The sequence below is a fragment of the Natator depressus genome, chromosome 1 (assembly GCF_965152275.1).
Source record: "Natator depressus isolate rNatDep1 chromosome 1, rNatDep2.hap1, whole genome shotgun sequence".
In the NCBI taxonomy this organism is placed as follows: Eukaryota; Metazoa; Chordata; order Testudines; family Cheloniidae; genus Natator; species Natator depressus.
In genome coordinates this window covers 2,254,129-2,264,181 of record NC_134234.1, presented here as the reverse complement: position 1 = coordinate 2,264,181, position 10,053 = coordinate 2,254,129, and the positions used below count along the sequence as shown (strand labels likewise).

At 47.0% G+C, this 10,053-nt stretch overlaps 1 protein-coding gene across 1 annotated transcript; it reads right to left on the bottom strand.

Moving 5' to 3' along the window:
- Nucleotides 1-7,342: 7,342 nt before the first annotated feature.
- On the bottom strand, nucleotides 7,343-8,340 carry LOC141996710 (olfactory receptor 52R1-like). The gene is given in 2 exon segments (XM_074969012.1): nucleotides 7,343-8,316; nucleotides 8,319-8,340. Coding segments are annotated over 2 exon segments (996 nt in total).
- Between the last annotated feature and the right edge of the window lie 1,713 nt (nucleotides 8,341-10,053).

Sequence of the window (10,053 nt, the reverse complement as noted above, 5' to 3'; positions counted from 1 at the left end):
GCTTATTTCTACCAGCTTAGGTTAGAATTTGTGCCTTGGGGAAGTTTTTTGTCCTTGGAGGTTACACTGCCACCACCAAGTGATTTAACAAAGAATCAGGGAAAGGACCACTTGGAGTTCCTCTGCCCCCAAAATATCCTTCCCCAAGCCCTTACACCAAATTTCCTGGGGAGGCTTGAGAATAATATCCTAATCAATTGGTTAAAAAGTGATCACAGACCCAAACCCCTGGGTCTTCGGACAACGGAGAAATCAGTCAGGTTCTTAAAAGAATCAGAACTTTATTAGAAAGAACAAAGGTAAAAGAAGCACCTCTGTAAAATTAGAATGGAAGCTAATCTCATAGGGCAATCAGATTTAAAACACAGAGGATTTCAGTCTGGGCAAAACTTTAAAGTTACAAAAAGAAAACCAGGATACACCTTCCCCTCAGCACAGAGAAAATCACAAGCCAAAACAAAAATAAGCTAACGTATTCCCTTGCTAGTACTTAGCGATTCTAATGGAGTTGGATTGCTTGCTTCCTTGATCTCTCTCCGGCAAGCACACAGAACAGACAGAGAGAGCCTCCCCCCTCCACCCAGATTTGAAAGTATCTTGTCCCCTTATTGGTCCTTTTGGTCAGGTGCCAGCCAGGTTACCTGAGCTTCTTAACCTTTACAGGTAAAAGGATTTTGTGCCTCTGGTCAGGAGGGATTTTATAGTACTGTATACAGGAAGGTTGTTACCCTTCCCTTTATATTTATGACATGGTCTCCCACAGTATTCTTGCTAGCAAGTTAAAGAAGTATGGGCTGGATGAATGGACTATAAGGTGGATAGAAAGCTGGCTAGATAGTCGGGCTCAACAGGTAGTGATCAATGGCTCCATGTCTACTTGGCAGCCGGTATCAAGCAGAGTGCCCCAAAGGTTGGTCCTGGGGCCGGTTTTGTTCAATATCTTCATAAATGATCTGGAGGATGGTGTGGATTGCACCCTCAGCAAATTTGCAGATGACACTAAACTGGGAGGAGAGGTAGATACGCTGGAGGGTAGGGATAGGATACAGGGGGACCTAGACAAATTAGAGGATTGGGCCAAAAGAAATCTGATGCGGTTCAACAAGGACAAGTGCAGAGTTCTGCATTTAGGACGGAAGAATCCCATGCACCGCTACAGACTGGGGACCGAATGGCTCGGCAGCAGTTCTGCAGAAAAGGACCTAGGGGTTACAGTGGACAAGAAGCTGGACATGAGTCAACAGTGTGCCCTTGTTGCCAAGAAGGCCAATGGCATTTTGGGATGTATAAGTAGGGGCATTGCCAGCAGATCGAGGGACATGATCATTCCCCTCTATTCGACATTGGTGAGGCCTCATCTGGAGTACTGTGTCCAGTTTTGGGCCCCGCACTACAAGAAGGATGTGGAAAAATTGGAAAGCGTCCAGCGGAGGGCAAAAAAAATGGTTAGGGGACTGGAACACATGACTTATGAGGGTCGTCTGACAGGAAGTCGAATGAGATGACTCCAAGGGTGGCAGTAACATGGGAGGTAGAGGGGGGAAGAGATGGGAATGGCATCGGGATCAGGGATGGGACTGGGGTCGGGGCGGGATCAGGGAGTGGAGCAGATCTGGGATCGGGGGCCCTGGTAGCCAAGCTATCAGAGTGTGGCACCTCTTGGATGGACTCAGGGGTTGGGGAGCAGGAGCAGGATGAGGGCCCTCGGTGATGCTGGACTCGGGCACCACAGCGGATTTCACACCAGTAGGGATGGAAGGGATGGAAGTTCAACAGTGGGGCCCCCACCTGGGAAGGAAATCAGCTGCCCTACTCCAACATGGGGCCCTCCCAATGGCTCAGGGCCTTGCCGCATGGCACTGGCTGTCACCTCAGAGGGCTCAGTGGCCACTGGTGGGGTGCCGTGTGCTGCCAGCCAGGTAGATGATTCCGGGAGCGTCCCGGGAGTAAGAGTAGGAGAAACAAATAGGGGAAGGGAAGGAAGGAGGAGCAGTGTGAAGCCACCCAGATTGAGGTCCGCTGACAGGGGGACGTCCTCCCCTTGGGTGACTGGGGTCAGACCCAGGGCCTTGATTGCTTCAAAAATGGAGGAGAACTCTCCACCCTCTACCCCAGGGGCCTCCCCACCAGCATCTGAGGAAACACTGGAGGGGGGAATGGGGAAGGGGGAGATAAAGGTTGACTGCTCCTCCCCACTAGGCTGCAGGTGGAAGAGGAGGGGGTAAGGGGGCACCTATCAAGGCAGGGAAGGAGAGGTGCAGTCACCATCACAAAATGGGATTACTGACTCCTCCAGCTGCACTAGGGGAGCAGGAAGATCTATAACAGCAGAGGGGGAATGCAGTGAATAATGAGGCTCAATGTAATGGGAGAGGGGATACAAGCATGTTTGGAGGGGACACAGATGCACAGAATGAGGGGGCTGAGGAAAGCAGGGTCACCGCAGAGGAAAAGGGGAGAAGTAAACAGGCTGGGAACAGATGGGGCAGGGCAAGCAAATGAAAAGGACTAGCTTCAGTGGCTGAATCGGGGCAGGCAAGCAAACTGAAGCTGCAATGGGTCCAGGGCAAAAGGTGGGGTAGAAAGGGCTGCAAGGGGTGGGCGTGACAGGTAGCAATGGGGAAAGAGGTAGACTGCTGCAGGGATCAGGGAGGCATGTACCCTTGTAAAAGCTCAGTCTGTGTTTGCGGCTGCTACAGGTCCAAGCGGTGGAAAAAGGGGTGAGGCATGCCACTGAGTCCTGGAGTAAGGAGCGAAGGCCAATGGTAAGTGAGGGTAGGAGGGACAAATGGACGAGGGCAGGCTCCAGGCCACTCCCCCTGTCTCCCCACAGCAAATCCCCACCACAAGAGCAAAGTTGGAAAGTTTCTCAGTCCTGCTGGAAGCCCCCTCTGCAGTGTCCTGCAGGGTTTCTGCGTGCTCCCCCAACAGCAAGGGCTTCCTCTTCTTCCCCCTCAAGGCACCAGCAGCTTCCAAGCAGCACTGGCAGGCAGTCTGGCAAACAGGCGGGAGGGACCCCTCGGGTGGTGTCAGCAAGCTGGGACAGGGTCCCTCACTCCCCCTTCTGGGGAGCAAGCTGTTAGGATGCAGATATTCAGGCCTGTCTGTAAAGGCATAGACTTGAAGAATTTAGGCATATATTTATTAGTTAGTTAGTTATAAAAGTACAAAAAAAAAAGAATTCAAAATCACAGTCCGACTGTGTACCGGCCTTCTCTCACTAGGACAGTCTAAGGCCTTGTTCTTAAGGCCTTTGGCTAAGCAGCAGGGGCAGCCAGAAGCTGGGAAGCGAATGGTCACATCCTCACACATTTCAAACCAGTCATATTGAAATAAGGCAATTTTGGGCTGTTAGAAAGGAGATCCAATCTATCACCTCCAGAGAAAGGGAAGAGCCTAGAGATTTAAAGAAAACTTAGCTTGATAGAGAAAAGGAGGACTTGTGGCACCTTAGAGACTAATAAATTTATTTGAGCATAAGCTTTCGTGAGCTACAGCTCACTTCATCAGATACAGACTAACTCGGCTGCTACTCTGAAACCTTCGTTTGATAGCTTTCTGTTTGGTAACAATATCACTTATCAGTAGATGTGGTTGTGAAACCCCCATTTCTTTATTGTTTTGCCATTATGGTCCCCACTTCCCTATTGTTTGTCTGTCTGATCTCTGTCTGGTTCTGTGATTGTTTCTGTCTGCTGTATAATTAATTTTGTTGGGTGTAAACCCATTAAGGCGGGGGGGATATAATTGGTTAGATCATCATGTTACAATATGTTAGGATTGGTTAGTTAAATTTCTGTAAAATGATTTGTTAAGGTATAGCAAAGAATATTACTATGTCAGTGGGGGACAAACAGGAAGTAAGAAAAAAGGAAATTAGAATCATTGCTTGCTGGAAGCCAACCCCCATAAACTTCGCATTGCAGCATCTCCGCACCCACCCAGGTTTGGGACAAGGTGGGGGGGGGGGGGGCAGGGACTCCTGAGCCAACCCTCTGTCATGCCAGCTACAATTAATGGAAGTCAATTGGAGGTGCCTAGAGAAACCTGCACCTGATTGGCAAAGGGGAAGCAGCTGCCAGCCTAATTAGCTTGGGGCTGCAGAAAAGCCTCAGAGGAAGGAAGCCAAAGTGGGCAGACAGAAAGGAGGAAGCCAGAGAACAGGTGGATAGAAACAGCTTTTCCTTTTTGGCTGTAGAATAGAAGCCCTTAAGGCGGATGCAACCAAACTGTGTATGGCAAAAAGGTGGTGGGATTGCATGGTGTAAATAAATGGCACCTGTGATTGCTGAGCCAGAAGGTCTCTGAGTGGTTTTTCTAGCAGAGGCAGGTCCAAGGAGGGCAATTATAGATAAATGAGGGATAGTGGGGTTACAGGGCACTCCCCTGCGGTAGAGAGGATACACATTAGAATGGCAAACAGACACAGAGTTTGCAAAAGGGGTTGTTAAAACATTTCCTCTACTTGAGACAGGACGAGATACCCAGATCCAGGTCAAGTATGACACCTGCACACCATTCCCTGCCTCTGTGTCCTCGCTGCTTTTGAGCATTCTTTGGGGTTTGGTCAGAGTCCTCTAAGGTATCCAGGGGCCATCTTCTGCAATTCATGGCTTCTCCTCCACTTGGAGTCTGTCTCTGTCATAAAAATAAAGGGAAGGGTAAACCCCTTTGAAATCCCTCCTGGCCAGGGGAAAGCTCCTCTCACCTGTAAAGGGTTAAGAAGCTAAAGGTGACCTCGCTGGCACCTGACCAAAATGACCAATGAGGAGACAAGATACTTTCAAAAGCTGGGAGGAGGAAGAGAAACAAAGGGTCTGTGGGTCTGTCTAGATTCTGTCTTTGCTGGGGATAGACCAGGAATGGAGCCTTAGAAGTTTTAGTAAGTAATCTAGCTAGGTATGTGTTAGATTATGATTTCTTTAAATGGCTGAGAAAAGAATTGTGCTGAATAGAATAATTATTTCTGTCTGTGTATCTTTTTTGTAACTTAAGGTTTTGCCTAGAGGAGTTCTCTATGTTTTGAATCTAATTACCCTGTAAGGTATTTACCATCCTGATTTTACAGGGGGGATTTCTTATTTCTAATTACTTCTATTTTTATTAAAAGTCTTCTTGTAAGAAAACTGAATGCTTTCTCATTGTTCTCAGATCCAAGGGTCTGGGTCTGTAGTCACCTATGCAAATTGGTGAGGCTTTTTACCAAACCTTGTCCAGGAAGTGGGGTGCAAGGTTTTGGGAAGTATTTTGGGGGGAAAGACGTGTCCAAACAGCTCTTCTCCAGTAACCAGTATTAGTTTGGTGGTGGTAGCAGCCAATCCAAGGACAAAGGGTGGAATATTTTGTATCTTGGGGAAGTTTGACCTAAGCTGGTAAAGATAAGCTTAGGAGGTTTTTCATGCAGGTCCCCACATGTGTACCCTAGAGTTCAGAGTGGGGGGGGGGGGACCTTGACAGTCTCTCTGCTGCAGCCAGAGACCTGCAACCAAAGAGTCCTCTCTGCTCCTGTCAGGGTTCCTTCCCCACTCTGAACTCTAGGGTACACATGTGGGGACCTGCATGAAAACCTCCTAAGCTTATTTTTACCAGCATGGGTTAAAACTTCCACAAGGTACAAACTATTTTACCTTTTTCCCCTTGGATTTTATTGCTGCCACCACCAAGCGTCTAACAGATATATAACCAGGAAGGAGCCCGCTTGGAAACGTCTTTCCCCCCCAAAATCCTCCCCAAACCCTACACCCCCTTTCCTGGGGAAGGCTTGATAAAAATACTCACCAATTTGCATAGATGAACACAGGCCCAAACCCTTGGATCTTAAGAACAATGGAAAAGCAATCTGTTTCTTCAAAGAAGAATTTTAGTAGAAGAAAAAGTAAAAGAATCACCTCTGTAAAATCAGGATGGTAAATACCTTACAGGGTAATAGATTCAAAACATAGAGAATCCCTCTAGGCAAAACCTTAAGTTACAAAAAGACACAAAAAACAGGAATCTACATTCCATTCAGCACAGCTTATTTTCTCAGCCATTTAAACAAACAGAATCTAATGCATATCTAACTAGATTACTTACTAAGTTCTAAAACTCCATTCATTTCTCTTCCTGGCAAATGCATCACACACACAGACAGAGAGCGCCTTTGTTTCTTCCCTCCTTCCAGCTTTGAAAGCATCTTGTCTCCTCACTGGTCATTTTGGTCAGGTGTCAGTGAGGTTATCCTAGCTTCTTAACCCTTTACAGGTGAGAGGATTTTTCTTCTGGCCAGGAGGGATTTTAAAGGTGTGTACCCTTCCCTTTATATTTATGACAACTCCCTTGTGCCTCTCTCCTGCCCCGGATTCTTCTGTCTCATCCAGTCTCTGTGTTTTTAAAGGGCTGGACCAACCCCTCCTCTCTCTGCTCCCTCTTCTGGGGAGGTTTCATTCCTTCCACGCCCACCACTCTACAGAGAAACTAGAGAGAACTGGCTTTTATCTAGGGTGCAGTTACTCCCTTCTTCTGTCTGGGCAAAATCTCATTAGGTGCTGATAGTCTTTAATGACCAACCTATTTATAGACAGATGCTGCCGCCCCAGCCTCCTGCCTCTTAGCATGAGCAAAGACTATAGGAAAAGCACAAAGACATAAGCTTAATTCAATCAAACTTGAGTTAACATGGTTTCCACCCATCTGGGTTTTACCCAGACAGTTCTTTTTTTTTTCCCTTCTGTGTCTCGGTGCCCAGTTTTGAACAAGAAAGTCTGGTCAAAAAGGGAACCTGGCAGTGTTCAGTTAATGCATAGCAGTGGGAGGCAGCAGGCCATTAACTCACAAATCCCTGCTCATCCAGGGCCATCTCCTACCTGCAGCCAGGCTCCTCATCAGGCTGCAGTAGCTCCTGTCCCAACCCCAGAGCAGAGGAACCCCAGGTAGGGTGAGGAGGAGGGGAGGTGGAGATGATCCAGAAAGTGATGGGGGAGGTTAGGAGAAGGGTGTGCAACAGGGACAGGCCCTGGGGGAGGAGGTGGAGAAGGGAGCTGGGCCTTGATAGGACTAGGTGGCACAGGGAGTGGGGCATTTGGGGGAGGAGATGGGACGGGGCAAGATCTTGGAGGAAGAGGTGGGGCAGAGGGCAGAGTCTCAAGGTTCCTGTTACCAGCCATTAGAAAGGTGGAAACCCTATGAGTTGTACATAGGCCAATTCCACAGTTTATAACACTGACACCACAGTAAGTTCAGAAAAGGGTTTAATGTCTCTTTAACTGTCCAGTCAGTGATTCAGGGAAGAGGGTCCAACACCAAGTCACCAGCCAGCTCTGCAGAGAGCTCAGTCTGAGAGCCAGAGCACCAGGAGAAAAAATTACGTCCTTTTATGAGAAAAGAGCCGGAGCAGCCTGCCCCGGATCTCTTTGTTCCTCACCCCATAGATGATGGGGTTTAGCATGGGGGGCACCAGGAGATACAGGTTGGCAAAGATAACATGGAAATGCAGGGGCACATTGTGGTCAAACCGGTGTGTGAGGAAGGAGAAGAGAGCTGGGATGTAAAAGGCTACAATGGCACAAAGATGGGAGCTGCATGTCCCAAAAGTCTTGAGCCGGGCATCCTTTGTGGGGAGGCTGAAGATGGCCCTGAGAATCTGGGTGTAAGACATGGTGATAAAAAACACATCCAGACCAGTCACCAAAATTGCCACAAAGAGGCCGTAGTAACTACTGATGCGGATGATGGCACAGGCCAGCTTCACCACGGCTATGTGCTCACAGTATGAGTGGGGGATGATGTTAGCTCTGCAATATGGCCACCGCCTCGCCAGGAAGGGATAGGGCAGTACGAGTATGCTCCCACGCAGCACCACGGCCAGGCCAATCTTGGCCACCACGGGGTTAGTCAGGATGGTGGAATGTCTCAGGGGGTCACAGATGGCCACGTAGCGATCCAAAGCCATGGCCACAAAGATCCCAGACTCCATCACTGAGAAGCAGTGAATGAAGTACATCTGGGTGAGGCAGGCACTGAAATCGATCTCCCTGGAATTGAACCAGAAGATGCTCAGCATTTTAGGCAGGGTGGATGTGGACAGGACCAGGTCGGTGACAGCCAGCATGCAGAGGAAATAGTACATGGGCCCACGGAGGCTCGGCTCCACCTTCACAATGAACAGGATGGTGAAGTTCCCCAAGACAGCTATGATGTACATGGTGCAGAAGGGGATGGAGATCCAGACATGGGCAGCCTCCAGTCCAGGAATGCCCAGCAGGATGAAGGTGGAGGGGTTGGTGAAGTCGGTTGTGTTGGGATCTGACATGGAGTAGGGGAGAAGGTATCCAAATGTAGGAAGAACGGTGTCTCCTGCATGTACCGTACGTTCCCCTGATTTCCTGTATGTGCCCAAGTTCTAAGGTGATGGTCGCATTACAAATGCCTGGATAGAGATAAAATGTTAATATGAATCACTACATGCACTCCTGGAGGCTGTTCTCATGAGTGAAGCAGATTAGTTGCTCTTCACACACTGATAAATGACATTTTCATTATTCAGATAAATGAATTATGAACACCTGAACCTACTAATGCCAATTCCATATTGGATGGTGCTTCATACATCAATAATTCTTACATGTCATGGTGTGGGACATTAATAGTCACCATCAGGAAACATGACTTGTGGTTACGTACCATTGTTCCTTAATGCAATGAAATGCAGGCTAGAGGACCCATACTGTAGGGAGTTCCCCATTTGCCGGGTTGCTCAAAATCTGAAAGTTAAAAAAAACCCAAACCTTTTTGAAGAGATGTGCCAGGGGAAACATCCCAACTAAAACACACCTCAGTGAAAAGACCTGGGCGACATTGATAGCAGCTCCTCGGAAAGACGTGCTCATTCGCAGCAGTGGTTAAAACAAAGACAATGTTCAGATAGATGGCTGAGGAAGGGGATGAAGAATAACCTGCTCTGGAGATGTGATCAGTTTTGGTCACCCAATCTCTATTAAGGATTTAGCAGATAGAAAGGGGGTTTCTGAGACAGGCTGTGAGAATGGGGGAGATTGCTGTGAGAATGCCATATGCGCACAGACTGAAAAGTCTGGGAATGTTTAGTTTAGAGAAGAGACAAAGAAGGGGACATATGATAGAGGAGAACAAAATAAACAATGGAACTGATTACATTCAAATGGACAAATAGAGAACAGTTCCCAACCAGTAATATCGATAGACACTTAGGACTTTGAAAGGGCTAATTCACCAATGCTGAGGCAAATTATCTGCAAAACTGATTTGGAAGAAAAAATTTAGACAAAAAATAGGAATGAAAATTGAGAGTTATTCAAGAGTTTATTAGATAGCTAAAAAGCTACAGTCAAGAAAGCGGACACATTGTACTAAACTCAGTTCAGTGACAAAGTGAAGTCAATAATTGGGGGAAGGAGGAGCAATATAAAACTAAAGGGAAAATAGATGGCCAACAACACAAATCAGAAGTTATAAACATTGATAAGGGATGTTAAAAACCTCCGGGGAAAATCCATGTGTGGCAGGTAAATGGAGGTTATTCAGTATATTAGGAACAAAGGAAATCCTAGAAAAAGGTTTCGACCAATTCCTAGAGGGACAAAGGAAGCTTGTTAATGTTGCAGGAAAGGTAGATGTTTTTCAAGAAATATTTTTGTTCTGGATTTGGAAAGAAGCAGTATGAGGTACTCATATCACATGAGGTGATGAAATACTTTCCAGTCCATTAACAGTCAAGGAGGATACTAAGCAGTATCTAAGGTAGAACCTTAGAGTTTTGAACACCAGACTTATGAACTGACTGATCAACCGCACATCTCATTCACAACTAGTATGCAGTCAGGCACTAGCAGAGCCAAAACGACAACAAAAAGAAAATACAGGACAGCACTGCATTAAACATAAAACAATTAAAATAATAAAGGGAAAGTTAAAAAAGATTTGACAAAGTTCGGAAACAATGGAAAAGCTGGTATTGGTCTAGTTAAAAATATTGTCAGAATATAATTAATGCCAGTCAACAACAGGGTTTATGGAAAACATAACACACAGGTCTTG